At 42.6% G+C, this 25565-nt stretch overlaps 1 protein-coding gene across 4 annotated transcripts in view; it reads right to left on the bottom strand.

The window, feature by feature from the left end:
* Positions 1-25565, bottom strand: part of TESMIN (testis expressed metallothionein like protein) — a 48518-nt gene that overhangs the window by 15592 nt on the left and 7361 nt on the right. For 2 of the 4 annotated variants that reach the window (XM_015434342.4, XM_045372277.3), the window contains exons 4-6: positions 25391-25511; positions 19811-19887; positions 16223-16311 (exon numbers count right to left, since the gene is read on the bottom strand). In XM_015434342.4, coding sequence (XP_015289828.2) covers positions 16223-16311; positions 19811-19887; positions 25391-25511 — 287 coding nt within the window. Of the gene's footprint in view, positions 1-10065; positions 10251-16222; positions 16312-19810; positions 19888-22025; positions 22245-25390; positions 25512-25565 lie in introns of those variants that run through there. The other 2 variants (XM_074012988.1, XM_074012989.1) reach the window with 2 other exon arrangements.

The raw sequence follows: 25565 nt of genomic DNA, 5'->3' as shown, positions 1-25565 counted from the left end.
AAAGAAACCTACTGAACATGGGTTATTAGATTTGCTTTTCAAAAGATTCAGCTATATTTAGCTTACAGAAGACACACCGAAAACAAAACTGCCACACAGAAAGTGCAAAACTAAAGGAACATTCTAAAGCCTAACTCACTAGTACTGCAGTGGAAAAGAAAACACGATGCAGCAACATTACCGTCAGACAGGAAAGAACTGAAGGCAAAATGCGCCAAGATACAGAGGCATAGTCATTAACAACTGATGGAATAATTCACCAAGAAGATGTAACAATCATGAATTTGTATGACCTTCATGCTATAGATTTGAAATATATAAACCAAAATAGAATTATAAGGAAAAAGGAGACAAATTCATAATCTTAAGTGAGGGATCTCAACACATCTTTATCAAAAACATAAAAATCACACAAAATTGAATAAGCAATTAGCAGATTTAAACAACAAAATAAACCAATGAATGGATAGATAACTGCCCCCAACAAATAGAGAATATACATGTTTTTCAAATTAATATAGAATATTTTCAAAATTGATTGCATTAGGTCATAAAGGAAGTGTTCATTAATTTCAAAGAATTGATACGCAGACTACATTGTCTACAGAGTAATTAAATGAAAAAATTAGCAATTAAAATATCATTTAAAAATATATACACATACATACACATACACGTATATATAATACAAATGTGGACACAATGAAATGTACATCTAAATAACTCATGAGGTAAAGAGAACATTACAATAAAAATGAAAAGCTATTTCAAATGGATGATAGTGAAAGTACTGCCTATCAACTCTTGTAAGATGCATTAAAGTAGTCCATAGGGGTAATTTATAGCTTTAAATGAATTTCCTAAAAAAAAAAAAAAAAAGATTTTAAAGGTTGAAAATAATAAGGTAAGCAGTTAACACAAAAAGCTAGTAAAACAAGAGAAGGAAATAATAAAGACAGCAGTAAAGAGCAGAAATTAATGTACTTCATGAACCACAACCAAGAAAATCAATAAAACCAAAAGGTGGTGCTCTGAGAAGGCTGACAAAATAGACAACCTCTCCTGGAACTGATCGAGAAAGTCTAGAAAAGGTCAAAGACCTAGATACAGAGTTCAACTTTAAATATAGAATATATGAACAGGAATATATGAATAAATTTGAAAGTTTTGAGAATTCAATACTTTTTAAGAAAAACATAAAATATCAAAATTGACTCAAGAAGAAACAAAAAAGAAAATATTAACTACAAAAGAAAGTGAATGAGTAACCTATCACCTTCACCACTCCAACTCTGATAGACGCCAAACCCAGAAAGTTTTTCAGACAAGTTTTTTCAAATGTTCAATGAATAAATAAATCCTACCTTACCCAAACTTTTTTAGAGGCTAGAGAAAAAGAAGCCAGTGGGGTTGGGATGGGGAAGCCTAACTAATGCATTTTATTAGGCAATACAATATTGATACCAAAATGAAAGAATGTATGAGAAAGAAACATTACAGGTGTATCTCACTTGTGAACAAAGATTCAAAAATCCTAAAGAGCTAAATCTTGCTGTGCATACAAAAGATAATATTAGTATCTTTTGATACTAATATTGATATTATTGATATAGATAACATAATGATCAAATTGGGCTTAATCCCTGGAATGCAAAGGCAGATTAACATTGGAAAGTTTGTTGTCATAGATATATTATGAGATTAAAAGAGGAAAACAATCTGATCATTTCAACAAATACATAAAAAGGCACTCAATAAAATTCACCAGTCCTTTATTATAATTCTGATAATTATAATAATAGCAAATTCCTTAGGAAACTAGGAATAGAAGGAAGCATCCTTAACCTTAGAAGGGCACGTAACAGAGAAGGCAGTCAGTCCTGCAACAGCCACTTCCTCTTATCCGACAGTGGCAGCAACTGTAGTGGAGCATGTGGTTGGCTCACCTCAAGAGTGCATTTCCCAGCTTCCTATATAGTTGGCCTGACCACATGACTAGGCTCTGGCCAAAGGGCTATCAGTGGAAGTGATTTTGGCAATTGCTGGTCTTGCCATGAAAGGTTAAGGAATGTGCACTCGCGTTCGTGTTTTCTCTTCCCCAGTGTCTGGAAGATGAATGTAAGGGTAGGGGCTGGTGCAGCCTTCTTAGACCACAAAATACAAGCCCTCCATTGAAGATGTCAGGGCAACTAAGATAGAAATCTGAGACAATAATATTGATTAGCCACCACATTAGTCCTGAAATGGTTGTAGTTTTGAGTCTTGGTTATAGCATCTGAGTATGTATTCTACCTAATAATGGCATCTCTCAAAAACCTACGGCAACTGTCTTATTTAGGGCAAGGCAAGGCAATTTTAGAAGTATTTAGAATTTAGGAGCAATTCAACAGTGCCCCAAACCAGAACTTCCATTCATCACTATGAGGTTCTAGACAGTATAATAAGGCAAGGAAAAAGGAAAAGAGTACAAAGATGGGGAAGGTATCACGGTCCAATATCTGTGACAAGATTATTGTTTAAATAGAAAGTTGAAGGAAATCCACAGACAAATCATTACAAATAAGCAGCAAGATTCACGCCTGGAGTGGGATTGAGAACCCCAGATCAGACCCATATGTAATCAAACCCTGAGAGCTGATGGGGCTGCACTGCAGATATTGTGGACTGTGTCCGTGTTTTGCCATATATGGTGCTAGACAATTAATTGTCCATATGGAAAAAAATAAAATTGAATCCTTACCTAATGCCATTCATGAAAATCAATTCCAAGTGTTTTAAAGCTCAATGACAAAAGCAGAAATGTAAAACTTTTAGTAGAAATTCTAACATTTATCCCACCTTGATCTAGATTACAGTGAGCATCATTCCATTAAAGGCGCTGTCCTGGAGGTGCAGATTGCCTCAGTGCGGGCACACTGGCAACACTGCAACACTTTTTGGGTCATCCTGCCCTGTGGCTTGCTGAGAGGGTAACAATAATGTTCAAGGAAATACTCATGATACCCTCTGTCAAATTCACTTCCCACAGGCATATTGAATCCTGAAATTTTAGAGTCTTGTGGTTGAAAAGACCTAAAATACAGTTTTTTTTTTTTTTGAAATGGGTTCTCACTATGTTGCCCAGGCTGGTCTCGAACTCCTCGGTTCAAATAATCCTCCTGCTTCAGCTTCCCAAAGTGCTGGGACTACAGGTGTAAGCTACCATGCCCAGCTCAATGACATATATTCTAAACTCATTCTTAATTCACTGTCCATCCTGACATATTGCTTACTATAAAACACTTAATAACATTGAATTAAATATTTAAAACCTTTTAGATGGCTATTTGAACTGGTAAAAAATTAAGGAAACCCAAGAAAGGGCAAAATTCAGAGGGCCAAAACTGAAGCCCAAAGTGACCTCTGAAGCCTCTGCTGATCCCAGCAACCAAAGGCGCTAGTTAACTGCTGCGTGGAGGAGAAAGGGGGAACTACGACAACCCTAACAATGTCAAACGCTTACAAGGACAAGTGCAATCTGCTGGGCTGTGCTCTAGGTGCTTTACGTATATTAACCCCAGTCAAAAACACACTCGAGGTAGAAGGTCTGCTGTAGGATCTACACATGGACCAGAACTGCAGAGGGCTCCACCCTGGGAACAAATGCCCTGAAAACAAACAGCAAGGAAATGTGTGTGTGATCCTGGCTGGTGGGAGGGGAGGAGGCTCACTTCAAGTTGAAATCTGAATTCATACTGTGCAGCCTAATAAAAAAAAATTAGCCAAAAATTGTAAGTCGTCGAAGTTGGAAGTGCCACCAAGCTCCAAGTGGAAGCAAACAAACCTTCTCTGAAGAGCACATTCTCAAAACAAGCCTTGAAGAACTCCCACAGGGAAAGGCCCAGTGATTATAATTCACAGTTTAAAAAAATCACAAAATATGTGAGGTCCCAACCATAAAGGGAAAAATTCAAGAGATGAAACAAACACAGAATGAGACAGAGACTTGACTTTAGTTAGGAGCTACAGAGAAGATATTTAATATTTTTAAATATGAAATAAGACATCAAAAGTGTGAGTAAGCAACAAGAGACTACCAAAAAAATGACCATCCAGATTTGACCTTCTGCTCCATCAGAATTCTGATGGCAATAATTAATCTAGTTAATCAGAGACAAAAGGCCACATGAAGAAACAGTATCACAGACTGTACAATCTATGCCTGAAATCTTAGGGTTTGGGCTGGGTGCAGTGGCTTACACCTGTAATACCAGCACTTTGGGATGCCGAGGGGGGAGGATTCCTTGAGCTCAGGAATTTGAGATCAGCCTGGGCAACATAATGAGACCCTATTTCTAAAATAAAAAATTTTTAAAAAGCTGGCCTGTGATCTCAGGAGGTTGAGGCAGGAGGATTGCGGGAGCCCAGGAGGTCAAGGCTGCATTGAGCTATGATCATACCACCTCTCCATATCAATTCATCCAGCCTGGGTGACAGAGTGAGATCCTGTCTCAAAAATAATGAAACTGAGTCTGGATTTTCTTAAAGTCAATCAATATATGAAGGGCTAATTAAAGCTGTCCTAAAAGGCCAAGTGCATTGGCTCACGTCTGTAATTCCAGCACTTTAGGAAGGTGGGCGGATGACTTGAGGCCAGGGGTTCAAGATCAGCCTGGCCAACATGGTGAAAACCCATCTCTACTAAAAATACAAAATTAGCTGGGCATGATGGTGCATGCCTGTAATTCCAGCTACTCGGGGGGCTGAGGCATGAGAATTGCTTGAACCTGGAAGGCAAACGCTGCAGTGAGCCAAGATCACACCACTGCAGTCCAGCCTGGGCAACAGAGCCAGACTTTGTGTCAAAAACAAAAACAAAACAAAAAACAAAAAAAAGTCCTAAAAAATATCTACACTCATGGTATAAAACCAATTCTTGCTTTTCTGAGAGGAAGAAAACTCTCTCCATTCTAGTGGACCGTGCTCCTTCTCACTCTATGAAATAATTGTCCAAAAACGTATAATCTAACACTTACAGGCAAACCTCATTTTACTGTACTTTGTTCTATTGGGCTTCACAGGTAATGCTTTTTTTATAAAACAAATTGAAGGTTTGTGTCAACTCTGCATCAAGCAAGTCTATTGGTGCCATTTTCCAAGAGCATGAGCTCACTTCATGTCTCTTTATCACATTCCTGTAATTCTTGTAATGTTTCAAACCTTTTCATTATTGTTATGTCTGTTATAGTGATCTGCAATCTGTGTTCTTTGATGTCACTAATGTCATTGTTTTGGAGTACCACGAGCCACATCCATATAAGAGCACGAACTTAACCGATGAATGCTGAGTGTGTTCTCACTGCTCCACCAACTGGCGGTTCCCTGTATCTCTCCCTCTTCTCAGGCCTCCCTATTCCCTGACACACAACAGTATTGAAATTACTCTAATTAACAACTCTACAATGACCTCTAAGTGTTCAAGAGAAAAGAAGAGTCCCATGTCTCTCACTTTAAATCAAAAGATTAAGCTTAGTGAGGAAGGCATGTTGAAAGCCAAGATAGGCTGTGAATCAAAGGAAAAGCTTTTGGAGGAAATTAAAAGTGTTACTCCAGTGAACACACAAATTATAAGAAAGCAAAACATTGCTGACATGAAGAAAGCCTGAGAGGTCTGGAGAGAAGATGAAACTGGCCAAAGCCTAATCCAGAGCAAGGCACTAAAGCTTGTCAATTCTATTAAGGCTGAGAGAGGTGAGGAAGCTGCACATCAAAAGTTGGAAGCTAGCAGAGGCTGGTTCATGAGGTTTAAGGAAAGACGCCACCTCCATAACAGAAAAGTACGAGGAGAAGCAGCAAGTGCTGATGGAGAAGCTGCAGCAAGTTCTCCAGAAGATCCAGCTGAGATCATTGATAAAGGTGGCTACACTGAACAACAGGTTTTCAGTGTAGATGAAGCAGCCTTCTATTAGAAGAAGATGCCACCTAGAACTTTTGCAGCTAGAGAAGAGAAGTCAATGTCTGGCTTCAATGCTTCAAAGGACAGGCTGGCCCTCTTACTGGGATATGATGTAGTTGGTGACCTTTAGTTGAAGCTAATGCTCATTTCCCATTCTGAAAATCCTAGGGCTCTTAAGAATGTTGCTAAAACTACTCTGCCTTGTGCTTTACAAATGGAACAACAAAGCCTGAATGACAGCACATCTGTTTACAGCATGATTTACTGAATATTTTCAGCCCACCGTGGAGACCTACTACTCAGAAAAAGATTCCTTTCAAAATATTACTGCTCATTGACCGGGTACCTGGCCCCCCAAGAACTCTGATGGAGCTGTGCAAGGAGATTAATTTTGTTCTCATGCCTTCAAACACAATATCCATCCTGTAGCCCATGGATCAAGGCGTCATTTTGACTTTCAAGTCTTATTATTTAAGAAATACATTTCGGCTGGGCGCGGTGGCTCAAGCCTGTAATCCCAGCACTTTGGGAGGCCGAGATGGGCGGATCACGAGGTCAGGAGATCGAGACCATCCTGGCTAACCCAGTGAAACCCCGTCTCTACTAAAAAAAATACAAAAAACTAGCCGGGCGAGGTGGCGGGCGCCTGTAGTCCCAGCTACTCGGGAGGCTGAGGCAGGAGAATGGCGTAAACTGGGGAGGCGGAGCTTGCAGTGAGCTGAGATCCGGCCACTGCACTCCAGCCTGGGCGACAGAGCAAGACTCCGTCTCAAAAAAAAAAAAAAAAAAAAAAAAAGAAATACATTTCATAAATCTATAGCTGCTATTGATAGTGATTCCTCTGATGGATCTGGGCAAAGTGAATTGAAAACCTTCTGGAAATTATTCCATTTTATGTGCCATTAAAAATATTCATGATTCATGGGAGGAAATAAAAATATCAACATTGAAAGGAGGCTAGAAGTTGATTCCAACCCTCGTGGATGACTTTGTGGGGTTCAAGACTTCAGTGGAGGAAGTCACTGCAGATGTAGAAATAGCAAGATAATTAGAATTAGAAATGGAACCTGAAGATGTGAATGAATTGTTTCATTACCAGGATAAAACTTCAATGAATGAGGAGTTGCCTCTTACAGATGAGCAAAGAAAGTGGTTTCTCAAGGTGAAGATGCTGTGAACACTGCTGAAATGACAATACAGGATCTAGAATATTCCATAAACTGAGTAGATAAAGCAGTGCAGGGCTTGAGAGGATTAACTCCAATTTTGAAAGTTTTACTGTGGGTAAAATGCTATCAAACAGCATCACGTACTACAGAGAAATCTTTCCTGAAAGGAAGAGTCAGTTGATATGCCAAACCGCATTGTCTTATTTTCAGGAACTGCCACTGCAACCCCAGCCTTCAGCCCCCCACCACCCACATCAGTCAATAGCCATGACATTAAGGCAAGACCCTCCATCAGCTAGAAGCTGACAACTCGCTGAAGACTCAGATGATTGTTAGCATTTTCTAGAAATAGTGTTTTTAAATTAGGGTATGTACTGTTTAGATAGAATGCTATTGCACACTGATTCAACTACAGCATGTTTATAGTTATATGAACATAATTTCTACATGCATTAGGGAACCAAAAACCTTGTGTGACTTGCTTTATTGTGATTTGCTCTGTTGTGGTTGTGGAGCTGAAGCTGCAGTACCTCCAACGCATGCCTGTATGTTGCTGCCTACACCAAAAAAGGCCTGTTATAAACGTTTTAATATTTTATATTTTACATTAAAGTATTAAGTTTTATATTTTACAGTTGCTTTAAAAAACTACATAGCAAATCAATGTTTAACATATACAAAAATGGTTAAGAAACACATTTGTAACAGTACTGGAAAGGTAGATGTTAATTACTTTAAAAATCTGGCCAGGCATGGTGGCTTATGACTGTAATCCCAGCACTTTGGGATGCCATGGCGGGTGGATCACCTGAAGTCAGGAGTTCGAGACCAGCCTGGCCAACATGGTGAAACCTCGCCTCTACTAAAAATACAAAACTTAGCTGGGCATGGTGGCAGTTGTCTGTAATCTCAGCTACTCCGGAGGCTGAGGCAGTAGAATTGCTGGAACCCGGGAGGCGGAGGTTGTAGTGAGCCGAGATTGCGCCACTGCACTCCAGCCTGAGCCAACAACAGCAAGACTTCATCTCAAGAAAAAAAAAAAAATTTAAAATCCATCAATACGTTTCCAATAAAATAATCAGAAAACATTTAACTACCTCTTCAGTTTACATCAATACCATTTTAATCATGCAGATAAATTATTCGTTTAAAAATAATTCCCAATTTTTTATGGCTAATGAAACAACAACAAAAAGTTGGGATTCATTGTTTCAAGTTTCAGGGGTAAGGCACTAAGAGAGGGACTAAAAAGGGTAGTTCCAGCTCTATTTGGAGGAGGAAGATGAACGAGTAAAACCCTTGTCTACCACAGCAAGAGGCAGGAGACAATCTTTACAGGTGTGGAGGTTCCCCCAGGAAACCTGAAAGCAGAAGTTGCTAACAGTGGAAGCTTCTTGGAGGGAGACAGACTATGGGGAGAAGTGGAGCAGGATATTATCACTTTCCACTGGAGCCTTGACTGTAGTAATCGATTTTTACCCATGCCATCACTAAAAACAAATACAAAAAATTAGCTGGGCATAAGGGCACATGCCTGTAGTTCCAGCTACTTTGAAGGCTGAGCTGGGAGGATCACCTGAGCCCAGGGGGTTGAGGCTGCAGTAAGCCACGATTGCACCTCTGCACACCAGCCTGGGTGACACAGTGAGACCCTGTCTGAAAAAAATGTTATAAAATAAAATAAGTACTGTCATGTGTTTTTCTCTCTATTGATGGCCAATTATAATAACAATCCCTCGTAGCCTGTATGCAGCAGAGACTCCCATGAGAGTGGGACTAACTCGCACTAAGAAAATTACATTCCATTGCCTTGTGCTTGTGACTTAGTTGTGGGGAGTAAAAAGGTAAAGGAAATGGAAAGTTATTGATGGCGATGATGCCACAAGTGCGAGTGAAGCAAGCAACGGAGGATCCCCTGCTTCTGTTCCTTCACCTGAGCCAAGTGTCTCCACACGAGGACAGGTGGCATGTATGGAGAGACACCAGCACAAGATCAGGGGTCTGCCACCAAGGGACCTCACTGCTTGGGTGAATTTACCTATTCCTTAGCTTTTCCAAAAGCAGAACACACACTTTATTAGTATTTCCAGAGATGACTGGTTTCTCAGTGATGGATTGATTCCAACCAAATCACAATGCATTATCAGAATGTCATGCATCAATTTATGATGGAAATAACATCCTTTTCCAGTGCCCAAAATGTTCACTTTCTTTCTCCAAGGCCTCTCATTTCTCAGTATGGAGCTGCTAGGAAGCTAAGTCAATGGTCAGACAGTTGCATGTTGAGCACAGAATTCGAGGTGTGTAGTCATCGAGTAGATTGGGAGGGCTCTAAGTCTCTTGCCCACCGCACACAGCACTTCCCTGGAGAAGCCAGCTCTGTGCCCTCACAGACGGTGCCTCTGTCACCTGCCAGCACTGGACACACTCTGGGCCTCCTTTCCTCTGTTCCAGTGCTGACCGACCGCCCTTATGATGGTCCATTCTTTCTTACGTGCGTCGGTGGCCAATTAAGCTAGGAAGCTGCTTCTAGACAAGAAGCTGTTTCTTTGGCCTTCCATTCTGACGTAATTCAAGTTAAGCCTTTCTTAGAGTCATCTGGTTTCCAAGTCCTTAGGAGTTACCTCACTTTGCCCCCAGTTACAGTCTACACCCTGCTCTAGGCTTCATGGTCATTTGACATGCCTGGTCCCCCACACCCAGCCAGCAGCTGAGCAGCCCCCATCCCCAGGAGCCCACCACCCTGCACAGCTCTGTCCTCTGGACACCACCACCTGGTCCTCCTCCGCATCCGACATCTCCATCCGGGCAGGCTGCTCTGGCTTGACAGCGTCACAGGGTCCAGGCTTTCTCCCTCTGTCCTTCCTCCTCCTTACCCAGAGCTGCATCTTTAGTTTCCTCATCAGTCATGTTATGGCATTTCCAACGTTCAGAGAAGTATATGGCCTCATAGACTAAACCAATGATAGCTCAAATATTTTCAGACAGTCAACCCTATACTGTCTGCAATTACTTTTTAAAAATCAATTTGTTTTTCCACTTTGGTTGTGTGAACTAAGTTTCATGGACTTCTGGATTTCTACCCACTGGTGCACCCCCACATCACTGTCCCGTCACTGTGGCTCTCAGTGACTTCAGCAGGAGCTCTGCAATGGAAAAATCACGTGGAGACTGTGGTTAGGGTCATCAGACATTGGGACTAGGAAATGTTTTCCCTTTTCAACATGTAACTTAAGGCTAGGCAGACATAAGAGCAGAAAGCGAGCAGCCCACAGCAAGAGCTAAGGGAGGGCAGACAGCACAGACACCAGATGCCAACTTTCGCAGGGCGGCCGAGGAAACTGATGCACCCAGTGCTGTCAAGCATGGCATTGAGATCCGCCTCCTACTTCAGCCACATCGTCTACTTCCAGTCCCCGACTCCACGTGACAATCGGCCCTGTCACCCTTTGACCACACCTCCTGGCTGGGGGAGAACTTTTCTGAGAAAATTTCAATGTAGAGTAAACCAATTCATAAAACTTTTTAAAAATAGGATGTGGAAATATTACAGTTAACGCTCAACAATGACATGGTTAGCACTTGTCTGAGGGGCTAGAGGATGCGAGCCAAAACCCAAGAAAAATTACGCCCCTTGAAGTGTGAGCCACTAGTATCTTGACTAAATTAGTTCGCCCAGATAATACCAAAAATCCATACCAGGTTCATGCAAAAGTGGCTGCTTCTCGCTGGTCTCGCTGTTCTGGACAACGAGCATCAGGACAAGATTGTTGAGAAGTAACTGTAACACGTGCAGTGCTAGCCATTCTGGTTTCTCTAGACTATGCTCCACTTACTGACTTCTAAGCAACCTTATTTCATATTTAATAATGAAGGATTTGTGATTACTTACAATTTCAGACACTGGGATTTGGTACAGTTACATGGCTTTTTAGACTTTGTGTCCCATGAACTAAGAGTTACTCTATAAAGATTAAAAAAGAAAATGTATTCAGATCGTTACTCCTTATATAGAGAATTAGCTAAGCATCTGGTGTTTTTCAACACATTGTGAGAATCTCAACACCAGATAGTTATAGGTATTATTGATAGATGCCTAATCATGAAGTGGGAGTTTCCAATGTGATGCAACTAGCGCCACCAAACGCAGCCACACATGCCCAGGGAGTCAGTGTGTGTGTGTAGCGGTGTCCTAAGGCTGCTCTCCCTTCCCAAGATGTCTTCCAGGAAGTCAGTGGTGTGTGCGGAGCAGGGTCCTAAGGCTGCTCTCCCTTCCCAAGATGTCTTCCAGGAAGTCAGTGGTGTGTGTGGAGCAGGGTCCTAAGGCTGCTCTCCCTTCCCAAGATGTCTTCCAGGGAGTCAGTGTGTGTGCGGAGCGGGGTCCTAAGGCTCTTCACCCTTCCCAAGATGTCTTCCTGGAGTTCTTCTCCCCCTGACCTGTTTAAACCTCTAATTTTTTTTTTGTGCTCCTCTCCCCACTGAACAGCTCTTTCCCCCAAAAAAATCTGAATGCTAATAGGAAGTACAAATTAAAGAACAATAGATAAAGCGTCGTTCGTCTTCAGATATACCAGTGCTAAAGCAGTCCACGCTGTAATATTACTAACAATATCAAAGCATGTTAGTAATCACTTAAGTGTGCCATGTGATCACTGGGGACTTTCCTCATTTTAGGAAGGGATTATTACAACTCCTTCCTAATTACATTTTGTGATTAGCTCAGAAGTCATATTCAGGGGCATTAGAGAAGAAACAAACTCCTCCTCTAATGTGTCTCTGGGTGTTGCTGAACGTGAGGGCAGCTGCACCTTAAACCATCAGGAGAAGTTCCCAAGCATTGCTCAGAAGAGACACTCACCAAGGAGCTCAGAACATTTGCAATGGAAGTGGTTCAATAGGCTGTGGTGACAAGGAGGGGAACGTGTACAAAACACCATGTGACAAAAACCAAACTAGATGAATTCTAAACGAATACAGCATTTAATTTAGAATTCTGTGACAGGGCTGTCCCTGTACCCAGTGTGGGCATGCATCTGTATCAGTGTGCTCTTTGAAGTCATGTACACAGGTCTCATCTCTGCGACGCACTGGCCACTTCTGAGCAAGGCTGCATCTTAGTCTTGGGTTTCCTACCAGAGCTCGAACAGCACCTGGCACACAGTCCGTGCTTGCTGTCAGCCTCATGCCATCTCATGGAGCATAGGGGTTGGTAACTAATACAAACGCCCTAAAGAGAGGCAAAGTCTTTGCCCTGTCCTCTGTGCTCCGATCGCCCACACACTCAGCTCTCGACTGGCTGTCAGAGCTGAGGTCAGCCCCAAATCCCCCTCACTTGGCCTGCCCTCACCTCACTGCTCTGGTGTGCATGACTGACTGGTCTGCTGCCCCTGCGCTCACCACCTGTGCCTCTGTTTAGTGACCCATCCTGCTCCCCATGGGAAACAGCTCATGGCACATGAAACTGGGGCAAGCTGCTAACTTTGACTTCTTCTGGAGAAAGCTACCATTTTAGAGATAAAGACGATGTTGCTGAATTCTGTATTAATTGAGAATTCATCTAGTTTGGTTTTTCCTTTAGAGATAGGAGAGTTACAGCTTTCCGCCCTCATGGGTGCCTAGAGGTGGCAGGTCTAGCCATCCTGCCACCTGGCCTGTTCACCTGTGGGTCAGACCTGGGCCTGTTCAGAGGGGGCTCTGACAGCTACTTCACTGCTCTTGTCCTTGGCCCTCTCAGACCTGCCCTGAGCTGGGGCACAGGGTGGACCGGCCCTCCCTGTCCAGAGGAACAAAAACTGTTCCCTTGAGGAAGTGGCGTGGGGGCTTGTGGAGGCAGTCCAGTGGGGAACCACTGTAACTGTGGAGGGAGGGTGACAGGCCCACGAGTATCTACAGAGGCAGGAGGAGGCCAGCAGGCATTTACTAGAAATCACTGCGTGGCCAGGACCATGGTCAGTGCTTCAGGTGACACCAAGGATAACTATCTATTTAACACATGGTGCCTGTCCTGGAGGAATCCACCAAGTCAGCAGGGATATGAGACATAGGCAATGGAAACATTACAGCACATAAGAGAATAATCCACCAGCACACTGTGAAATACTGACTGTAAACGCCACAGAAACTCAGAATAATCAACCAGCACACTGTGCTATACCGACTGTAAACACTGCAGAAACTCAGAGGCAGCATAGTTCAGCATAGACGGAAGAAGTGAAAACCAAATGCTCTTGAAGGAGGTGGAACTTGACATCAGCTTTTAAGGCGGCAAGGTTTCTTCACTATTGCTCAACAGGACGGCCCAGTTTAAATAACAGCGTCAGCAAAGACACTCATCAGGAATGAGCACGGAGTACAGGGCAGTGAGGGTCTCTGACTGCAGTGGACACTAAGTGGAAAATCACTTCCATGGCTCCAGATAGACTGCTCTGTCAGTGCCCATCTAAAAATTAAAGTGTTAGAAAAGATCTGGACAACTCTGCCTCAGAAAAGCCTTCTAAAAAAACTACACCACAACATGATAACCTCATCTTTAGCAAAAAAATTGCCGGAGAAGCAGACCCTTGAATATTCTCTATTATGATGTTCATTATGTTACTAAAACCAGTAGCATCAACAATGTGTCAGAATTCACATTTATTACCAGATTGATAATGGGATTATTAAAGCTACAGAGTGTCAGGACACGGATTTGTATTAAAGAGTTTTTATTAATATGATAAGCTAGTTAATAAGTTAGCCAGTTCACCCCCCAACTCTAACAAATGACCATCGGGTCAGCTCGCACGCTCAGCCTGCTGGCCTCCAGCCTGAGCTGAACTGCTTCTATGGCCTCTACTAGGTTAGATACATCTGAACCACACTGGGCTGACAGAGTCTTGGTTGGGAACTCACACAGAATGAAACAACCAGCAAAACGTTCTCTGACTGCTTCCTTACCACTAACAATAAATTGGTAGAGATTCCAGCATATCATCAGCATTGTAGATGTCGAGATAAAAATCATCAGACCCAATTAAGTGGAGAGGCATCAGATCAAGTAATTATGTGCATAAAAAATACAAATACACATCTCATGTTGTTCCTGGCACACCACTTACAATAGAGAAATCTTTTGTAACCTTCAAAATAAAGAAAAACATGTGACTGATTGAAAAAAATCTAGTATAGATAGAGGAGGAGGAAAAGGAGAGAGGAAGAAGAGCAGGGGGAGGAGAACAAAGACGAGGATGAGGGGACAAGAAGAGGAAGGAGGAGGAGAATGGGGAGCAGGGGGAGATGAAAAGGGGGAAAAGGAGAAATAGTTGCCCTGAAAACTCTCTCATGACTGCTCCTCTGTGCAAATGCCCATCGGCTGCACCACATGGAAGCCTCAGAGGGCACTGTAACTGGGAGAGTACACAGTTAAAGTATGAGAAATATCAAATGTCCTTGAATGTTCTAGACACAATACAGCTCAGAGTGAGTCAATACTATCGACCAGATGCCCCCAGATTACAAGAAAAATGAGTATCTTCAGAACTGTGTCCTTTTAGATCATCCTGTGTAATGTATCAGCAGAATCTGGAAGTTGCTGAAGTCATTTTTGTTTGGTCCAGAAATGTTAACAGCCGTGATGAGATGACCAATTACAATGGTAGCAACTGCACCCTCACCGATCCATCACACCCAGAGAGTGAAGCAAGCAGCAGGGCCCATGGTCTTATTCCGTCAAACTCAGCAAAAGTTGTCAACAGCCTGGGCACAGAATTACAACAGCTAAAGGAGCCACTGCAGAAGCTGAAGCAGCAGTGCCAGGGAGCAACCAACGCCCTTCAGTGACCATGAGAGCTGATAGTGTTGATCGGTTCCAGTGTGTTTCCGGATTTACAGCCTTTCATTCCAGCCCCAAACCACTCTCCTCACACTTACCAAGGCCATCACGAAGCCATGCCTGATGGCAGAACTCTGCAGGAGCCTAGAAAGCACTAGAGGCCGCGGGCTATATCCTGTAAGGTGTTTGACTGCTGTCTCTCAGGCCCAGGGTATGTGTTTGTCTTAGACTGTGGGCCAAAAGAACTGCTGCAGGCAGGCCAGGCACGCCTGTAATCCCAGCACTTTGGGAGGCTGAGGCAGGCAGATCATCTGAGGTCAGGAGTTCAAGACCAGCCTGGCCAACATGGTGAAATCCAGTCTCTACTAAAAAATACAAAAATTAGCCAGGTGTGGTGGTGGGCGCCTGTGGTCCCAGCTACGCGGGAGGCTGAGGCAGGAGAATTGCTTGAACCCAGGAGGCGGATGTTGCTGTGAGCGGAGATTATGCCACTGAACTCTAGCCTGGGTGACAGAGCAAGAGTCTGTCTCAAAAAAAAAAAACAAAAACAAAAACAAAAACCCACAACCACAACAACAACAAAAAACAAGAGAAAACAAACAAACAAACACATACCTCCTGGAGGTAGGAATATGTTGATCTCCATAATCAACTACAGGGCTCAATGAACGGAGAGGGTTGCCCAAACCACTGTTAATACATAAATGTTAACCTGACAATTTCAACCAGCTGATTAGTTTAATTAGCAACAATTATAAACACAAGACAAGGCAAGAAATGGCAAGATGAGGTCCCAGATAAGCACAGCCTATGTCCACCTGGAGATGTGAAGACAGATCATGCATTAGCACCTGCCATAGAGCTCAAGCCAACTCAGCACAGAAGGCAGCGGGCAGAGGCGGCTGGAGGGCACTCTGCAGCTCCCCGTTCATGCTACGTGGCTGCCACGCCATTATTTACGTGGACGACAGCAAAAAAGAGAGGCCAGCACAGTTTGAATCAACATGGAATGAAGACAGAGCTATAAATGGCAACAAGCCTCAGAAACACTGACATAGGACAGGGGACAGGAGGACAGGGACAGATACAGACTATGGGCCAGACTTTCCAGCAGCGTTTGCAACCCCAACGAAACCAGACACAGACAGCAACACTGTTAGTGGCACTGCTGACAGTAAAAACATTTCTCAGAAGTCATGAAGGTGTGCAGTGAAGCTCATTTTATAGTTTAGAAGAAAATCATAAATGTATCCAAAAGTCTCTTAAATTCTTACATTAGAGTGACAACGTATTGCTTCTAATCCTTACCCAGCCAAAGTTATTTTTGGTGGTCCTGGAAGAGTTGATCCCGAGGGGAAAGCAGACCCATTGACTACCGATGGTAAGGCTCCCTCAAGCTGTTCAAAGTCAAAGGCAAGGATATTTGGAATTAGCAAGGATCTTTAAAGTTCCAGTCAGCCAGCCCCCAGATAAAAATGATTCTTTTTTTCTCTAAAGGTTTACATCACCATCCCTTATAATCATGTCTGGGTCTTATTACCACAAGGAATCCACTTTCACTGGGCAGACTCTAGTGCCGAGGCCTGCCTAGAAGTGTGCAAAAATGTAGGGCTGGCCTCCATGGGCTGGAGGCCGTCCATAGCTGTCACTCAGCTGGCCAGGGGTATTGTCATGGAACTCCTTTTCATTTTTATAGGCTATCAATTGTGAAATACATTTAATGACAAATTTCCGTAAACTAGAAAGTTTCTTACAGAGATCTTGACATTTGAAGTCTTGTTGGCAACCATGATTTTTCATGTATTGAAAAAAAATATTTTGTAACCAGTTTTAACTAATTCAAAAGCAATGTCATAATCTCTGCATCATCCACATTCTTTGCTTTCCCAGGTCCCATCTTTCTTTATGTTACTCATTAGCATGGCCTGTGGAGGCTGTTCACAGGGAAAGTAACAGGCAGCAAAGCCATCACTGGCCTACTTCTCTTCTACTCAGTAGCTTGAAGAAATTAACAGTACTAGATACAATTAGGTTTTCAGATTTTGTGCATATATCACAGTTAAACCTCATATCCTTGTCCCCTCCTCTCTCCAAAAATGGAAACGTATCTTTAAATAAATTTATTTTTAAAACTTTAAAAAGTATAGTCTTAGAAAACAAAATACATGTTGTATTTATCCTCTGCACTTCCTCCATTCTGTGCCCGATTTAAACTGTGTGTCATCACCATTCATTAGGGCTGGAAGACACTGAGAAAGCCCCCTGGGTCCCACTGCCTCATTTACAATCAGTCTTGAGTCCCCAGGCTTCTTCCCAGGAAGCCCCTTCCTGCTCTCCTCTTGCTCGTACACAGAAGGGAGTGCTCACAAGGCCCTGAGACGGGTGTCTCTTTTGCCCTCACCTGGACACCTAATTATGAGGCCCCTGTCTTCAAATGTCAGTCTGAAGAGTTTTGCATTCTTTTGGAGAAAGGATGTCATAGTTCTCAGGATTGAGGCAATTATTTGCGTAAACCAGGTAAAATTACATTTTTCCCCCTTTGCTTATTTAGCCCCAAAGTAAAGCAGAGAATCTCTTATGTACTCCATAGGTTGTAAATCCAGGGCAACTTTATGCTGGAATCCACAGGTTTCTTCAGCAATGTTTGGTCCTCTTGGAGTGAAGGAAGTCAACTTGGAGAAAGGGCTTCTCAGACTCTGCTGTGTGCACAAGTCATCCAGGGTCCTTATGAAAATGCAGATCTGATCCAGGGGGTCTGAATCTCAGGTCTGGGGTGGAACCTGAGGTTCTGCACTTCTTAACAAGCTCCCAGGTGATCCCAACAGTTCTACTCCATGCACCACACTTTGGGTGGTAACGCTCCAAGGAATATATAGAACTGGGGTCTGGCAAGGAAGCAAAGGATTCTCGGGGAGCAGCAAATGCATTGCTAAAAGAATTGTCCTTGAGGTCCATGCTGGATAAGGGGCCAAAATGGGGACGATAACAAACAGTCAAGGAAAGCTGGGGGAAGGTGAAGAGACAGCAAGTTGTGGCCAAACGGATGTTTCTTATGCAAGGTCTTAGAGGTGAAAGAGCAAGTGCAGTGTGTGCCTTCTGGACTGGTGGCTGAAACAGCAGAGAAAGGAAGGCCAGCAGCTTGGAGGGGGCCAGCAGGTAGGAGGGTTCTATGAGGTTCCAACACAGACTCCACCTTGGTGCTCGCCAGATCCCGGCTTACACTCACCCCCTGCACTGATAATACTCTCTTTTCTCTTGGCCAATATATCACTTGAGAAGTATTTACTCACTAACTCAACAAATATCTAACTCAATTTACACTCACTCCCTTTGAGATCTCATCTATGCACATGGCTTTCAGTACTGTCTATATACTAGGACTCCCAATCTCAGCCCTCCTGCCTAGCCCTTCCTCACTCTAAACTCCTATACGACATCTTCTGAGGCATCCCAAATTTAATATATCCAAATGGAACTCCTGGACACCTTTGAAAAACTTGTACCATCTCATCTCTGTTGGTGGAAACTCCATCTCTCCAATCAACCAGGCTGAAAATCTTGGGGGCATCCTTGACTCCTCTCTTTCTCTCACATACTACATCCAATCCATCAGCAAATCCTGTTGGCTCAACCTTCAAAGTATCCCCAGAAGCTATTTCTTGCCACCTCCACTGCCACCACCTGATCTGAGCCATCGTCTCTCCCCGAGATTATTGCCAAAACAGGCTCACCTTTCTCCTTGACCCCTCCTCCCCGCCAGCCCCTCTTTAGAGTGGAAGCCATAATTCTTCCAATGTCTTGACTTCTTCCCTGCCCTACTTCCCTAGCTCACACTATCCCAGGCCCAGTGGCCTCCTTGCTGCGACCACAGCAGGCATGACCCTATCCAAGGCCCGCCTGGGATGTTCCACAGCTTGCTTCACATGGCTCATTGCCTCATCTCTTTAAAGGCTTTGCTCAAATGTCACCTTCACAACGGAGCCATGATCACCCTTTTTAAACCTGCAGCTAGCCTTTTTCCCCATCAAATCCCCATCCCCCCCAACCCCCTTCCTCTGCTCTCCTAACATATGATGTAATTGGCTTCTTTATTAGATTTGCTAATTGTCTATCTCCTGCACTAAAATGTAAGCTGCAGGAGGGTAGAGTTGTGTGTTTTGTTTTCTGGGGTTCAATTAGCTTACAGATCAGTGACCGTCCTTATTGAAGGGTGAGTGGGTGCCCTACATGGGCCAGGCTTTGTGCTGATTCTCAGTTTACAGAGATGAACGAGACACACATGGCCTCTGCCTCCATGGAGCCTGCATTCTCATGGGTGGATGCAGATCAACCAACCAACCACAAAACGCAAGCCAGTGAGAGTGCCGCGCAGAGCAAGAGGCAGCACTGTGACCATGGCTGGAGGTCTATGCTGGGGAGTTAGGAAATGCTCTTCTGGGGAAGTGACACTCCATAGCAAGACTCGAGAAAAAGAGCGTATTTGTCCTCTTATATGTAATATATGCATATCATGGTGTAATGGTAAAAGCAAACTTTAAAAAAGTATTTCCATAACACTGAGGAGGGTGAGGAGTGTTCTGGACCAAGGAGGTGGAATATCCTGCTAGTGGGGCCACAGAGGACAAGTTAGCAAGTGTGGTGGAATGCCGGTCTGGACGCTGCAGGAAAGGGCAAGACGGCTTCATCAAGTTGGTGAAGAATAATCGTGTCCGAGACTGACTCCAGGCTACAGTGTCTGACACAGTGGGGCAGGGACTGAACACTTAGAAAGTATTTCACTGTTGACTTCTAAATGGAAAATAAATTATATTTCCTGAGTAATTCCAACCATAACAATCAAAATTTTAAGAGACAATAATGCACAATTGTATTTTTTAAATTAAAATAATGACTCACTTGTTGTGTAATGAGATTTAATTTTGTTGATGCTGGCAAAAATCTCCCTACTAAAGCAGTCATTGGTTTAGGGACATCTGTAAGGAAGACAATTAAAAATTAATTGTAGCATCTATCATTTCTCTTCCACTTACATATAAAAGAAAGTGCAAAAGTCTATTATGGATGTATCCTGTGCAAAGTTATTTCCACTTTATCTTGATCCTAGTTAACATTTTTTATTCTCTAAAACCTTTCAAGTCAGTATTTTACTTAATGCACCCATTTTTCTTTTCTTTTTTGGGAGAGATGGTCATAAAGCTATTTGATCTGAGCTTCCAGGGATAGTCTACTAGACTAAAACAATATTGTTAGTGCTCTGGTCCCCAAATTGTGTGCCAAGGTGACCTGCGGTGCCACAGCAAACTCACTAGGCAGCACTGGATTAAAACATTTTTTTGAGATAGGGTCTTGCTATGTTGCCCAGGCTGGCTTCATACTCCTGGGCTCAAGCAATCCTCCTGCCTCAGCCTCCCAAGTAGCTGGGCCTATAGATATACCCAGCTTCACTGGATATTTTATCTTTTCTTTTCTTTTTCCTTTTTTTTTTTTTTTTTTTGCTTTTTTCAGATAGGGTCTCGCTCTGTTGCCCAGGGTGGAGTGCAGTGGCACTACCATGGTTCACTGCAGCCTTGACACCCCAGGCTCAAGTGATTCTCCTGCCTCAGCCTCCCAAGTAGCTGAGACCACAGGCCTGTGCCACCATGCCTAGCTAATGTTTTCATTTTTTGTAGAGACAGGGTCTCGCCCCATTGACCAGACTGGTTTTGAACTACTGGGCTCAAGCAGTCCTCCGGCCTGGTCTCACAAAGTGCTGAGATTACAGGCGTGAGCAAGCATTCCAGGCTGGTATTTTATGTTTTAAAGAAAGCCCAGGGACATCTATTGGATACCACAGGAACTACTTTTTTTTTTTGAGACAGGGTCTCACTTTGTCACCCAGGCTAGAGTGCGATCTTGGCTCACTGCAGCCTCAGCCTCAACTTTCTGGGCTCAAGCAATTCTCCCACCTCAGTCCCCCAGTCAGCTGGGACAACAAGTGCACACCACCAAGCCCAGCTCATTTTTTTTGTATTTCTTGTAGAGACAGGGTTTCGCCATGGTACCCAGGCTTGTCTTGAACTCCTGAGCTCAAGTGAGTCACCTGCCTCAGCCTCCCAAAGTGCTGGGATTACAGGTGTGAGCCACCGCAGCTGGCACTACTTTCGATTTATGTGTATTTTTTTCAAGTGGTTACTAAGTGGTTGGATATAAATACTTACTAAGCTATTTAGACTAAACTACTTAGTACTGGAACTGATAGGTATTTATTTGGTTTACAAGTGCCATGAAAAACATTCTTGAGACACTAAGGGTGTGTAAGCCTCTGTGCTCATGAGTTCAAGCAGAAGGAGAAATGTGTCTTACTCTCCTGAAGCACCTGAACACTTTTCCTTCTCCAGGCCTAGGCATCCTTCGAGTGAGGAAACTCAGACGCAGGCAACAGGATGCACATACTTTATGGTGATGTTTAATATGTGCACAGTGTAACAAAGGAGACGCGAGTGGGGGGGGTATGATTATATATATGATAATTGAACTGGAAAACACTATATAAACCCTCTCCTCCTGCAGACCTTAAGGCACTAGAATTTTGTCATGTGCCAGGAGGAAGGGGAGCAGGAAAGACCTTCTCACTGATTGTAGAGATCAGAGATGCAGCATGGACCTATAGGAGATGAGGCCAAAGCCCCAATCTCAGCTTCTTTGCTGTGAAAAACTCAATGTCTTGAGGATATTTCTTCTGTCTCTGGATAGGGAGACAATCAGGATGCAACGGGGAAATAGGGAGTCATGCTTCGTCTTTTTGCCCTGGACTTCAAAGGCCAATGAAACTACATCTGGATTTGCTATTGGTTTCAAGTTATAGGCAAGGTCAGTGAATCATCTGGCAATGAATATTCTCCTTAACTCAAGATCAAGGGTAATGTGATCATATGCAGTCCCCACAGAGAGGCCTAGTTTTTAAGAATTAGCATCTCACTTTTGTTAAACACAATCCTAAAATATGTCATTTATTCTTTCTCTAATCATGCATAAGGCATTTTAGAACAATCAAGTACTTATAGGTCATTTCTTATTATTGTGCCAGGTTAAAGAAAGTTTCTTAGATAAGAATGAATTTCTTAGAATGAATGTCAGACAAATCCTTTATTTCAGAACTCATGGTGATTAAAGCAGAATGACAGTTCTCACTGATTACACTGAAATGTTTACATTAAAATGTAGGTGTTTTATACCACACCTGAAGTCAACCCATCAGGTCAGACTGGGAAAGGCTGATGTTTCAATCTAGGCATATCGAGGCACCTACTTGTGGAATTCATAACAATGCAGTGTCGGTCCGAGTCGTCACCTGTTAGGATCACAAAGCTCTTAGCAGCTAGGTGACATGAAGCACAGCTATCCAAGAATTTGAGAGTCACTACATGGTATAAAAATTAGTCTGTAGATATATATTTTTTTCTATTCTTAGCTTACTAATATGGACTACGAGGTTTGCCAAATTTCCTATTTAATATCCTGGTTGCCAAGGTACAAAGAGGAGCTGGTACCATTCCTTCTGAAACTATTCCAATCAATAAAAAAAGAGGGAATCCTCCCTAACTCATTTTATGAGGCCAGCATCATCCTGATACCAAAGCCTGGCAGAGATACAACAAAAAAAGAGAATTTTAGACCAATATCCCTGATGAACATCGATGCAAAAATCCTCAATAAAATACTGGCGAACCGAATCTAGCAGCACATCTAAAAGCTTATCCACCATGATCAAGTTGGCTTCATCCCTGGGATGCAAGGCTGGCTCAACATATACAAATCAATAAACGCAATCCATCATATAAACAGAACGAAAGACAAAAACCACATGATTATCTCAATAGATGCAGAAAAGGTCTCCGACAAAATTCAACAGCCCTTCCTGCTAAAAACTCTCAATAAATTAGGTATTGATGGGATGTATCTCAAAATAATAAGAGCTATTTATGACACACCCACAGCCAATATCATACTGAATGGGCAAAAACTGGAAGCATTCCCTTTGAAAACTGGCACAAGACAGGGATGCCCTCTCTCACCACTCCTGTTCAACACAGTGTTGGAAGTTCTGGTCAGGGCAATCAGGCAGGAGAAAGAAATAAAGGGTATTTAACTAGGAAAAGAGGAAGTCAAATTGTCTCTTTTTGCCGATGACATGATTGTATATTTAGAAAACCCCATCGTCTCAGCCCAAAATCTCCTTAAGCTGATAAGTAACTTCAGCAAAGTCTCAGGATACAAAATCAATGTGCAAAAATCACAAGCATTTCTATACACCAATAACAGACAAACAGAGAGTCAAATCATGAGTGAACTCCCATTCACAATTGCTTCAAAGAAAATAAAATACCTGGGAATCCAACTTACAAGGGATGTGAAGGACCTCTTTAAGGAGAATTATAAACCACTGCTCAATGAAATAAAAGAGGACCCAAATAAATGTAAGAACATTCCAGGCTCATGGATAGGAAGAATCAATATCGTGAAAATGGCCATACTGCCCAAGGTAATTTATAGATTCAATGCCATCCCCATCAAGCTACCAATGACTTTCTTCACATAATTGAGGCATCACACTACCTGATTTCAAACTATACTACAAGGCTACAGTAACCAAAACAGCATGGTACTGGTACCAAAACAGAGATATAGACCAATGGAACAGAACAGAGGCCTCAGAAAAAATACCACACATCTACAACCATCTGATCTTTGACAAAGCTGACAAAAACAAGAAATGGGGAAAGGATTCCCTATTTAATAAATGGTGCTGGGAAAACTGGCTAGTCATATGTAGAAAGCTGAAACTGGATCCCTTCCTTACACCTTATACAAAAATTAATTCAAGATGGATTAAAGACTTAAATGTCAGACCTAAAACCATAAAAACCCTAGAAGAAAACCTAGGCAATACCATTCAGGACATAGGAATTCACTGCTCACTGTCTAAAACACCAAAAGCAATGGCAATAAAAGCCAAAATTGAGAAACGGGATCTAATTAAGTAAAGAGCTTCTGCACAGCAAAAGAAACTACCATCAGAGTAAACAGGCAACCTACAGAATGGGAGAAAATTTTTGCAATCTACCCATCAGACAAAGGGCTAATATCCAGAATCTACAAAGAATTTAAACAAATTTACAAGAAAAAATCAAACCACCCCATCAAAAAGTGGGTGAAGGATATGAACAGACACTTCTCAAAAGAAGACATTTACATAGCCAACACACACATGAAAAAGTGCTCACCATGGCCAGGCGCAGTGGCTCATGCCTGTAATCCCAGCACTTTGAGAGGCCGAGGTGGGTGGATCACGAGGTCAGGAGATCGAGACTATCCTGGCTAACACAGTGAAACCCCATCTCTACTAAAAATACAAAAAATTAGCTGGGTGTGGTGGCGGGCGCCTGTAGTCCCAGCCATTCGGGAGGCTGAGGCAGGAGAATGGCGTGAACCCGGGAGGCAGAGCTTGCAGTGAGCCGAGATGGCATTCCAGACTGGGAGTTGCATTCCAGACTGGGAGAGAGAGCAAGACTCTGTCTCAAAAAAAAAAAGAAAAAAGAAAAAAAAAGAAAAAGAAAAAGTGTTCATCATCACTGGCCATCAGAGAAATGCAAATCAAAACCACAATGCGATACCATCCCACACCAGTTTGAATGGCGATCATTAAAAAATCAGGAAACAACAGGTGCTGGAGAGGATGTGGAGAAATAGGAACACTTTTACACTGTTGGTGGGACTGTAAACTAGTTCAACCATTGTGGAAGACAGTGTGGCAATTCCTCAAGGATCTAGAACTAGAAATACCATTTGACCCAGCCATCCTATTACTGCGTATATACCCAAAGGATTATAAATCATGCTGCTATAAAGACACATGCATACGTATGTTTATTGTGTCACTATTCACAATAGCAAAGACTTGGAATCAACCCAAATGTCCATCAATGACAGACTGGATTAAGAAAATGTGGCACATATACACCATGGAATACTATGCAGCCATAAAAAAGGATGAGTTCATGTCCTTTGCAGGGACATGGATGAAGCTGGAAACTATCATTCTGAGCAAACTATTGCAAAGACAGAAAACCAAACACCGCATGTTCTTACTCATAGGTGGGAACTGAACAATGAAAACACTTGGACACAGGGTGGGGAACACCACACACTGGGGCCTGTCGTGGGGTGGGGGAGGGGGGAGGAATAGCATTAGGAGATATACCTAATGTAAATGACGAGTTAATGGGTGCAGCACACCAACATGACACATGTATACATATGTAACAAACCTGCATGTTGTGCACATGTACCCTAGAACTTAAAGTATAATAATAAAAAAAAACTATTGATACCCACAGAAAAAATATATCCTGGTTGCCATTTTACTTTATATACAAAGCCAAACATATTCATTTACCAACTTACATATATGACATAGTTTTTTTATTAACTTTGTACCTGACTGTAGATAATTGTTTTGATCTTGATACTGAGGAACCAAATGGAGTGCTTTTAGTTCTCTTGTTCCAGAATTGTCTATACACAGCATTTGTGTGCCCCCTTTCAATTGGCATATCACCTAAAATGAAAAAGAATGATCAAGTTTCATTTTTGAAACATAATTCCAGTAATA

Source organism: Macaca fascicularis, chromosome 14 (assembly GCF_037993035.2).
Source record: "Macaca fascicularis isolate 582-1 chromosome 14, T2T-MFA8v1.1".
Taxonomy (NCBI): Eukaryota; Metazoa; Chordata; class Mammalia; order Primates; family Cercopithecidae; genus Macaca; species Macaca fascicularis.
Note: the sequence above shows the minus strand (reverse complement) of the source record. Positions and strands in the feature narration are given on the sequence as shown.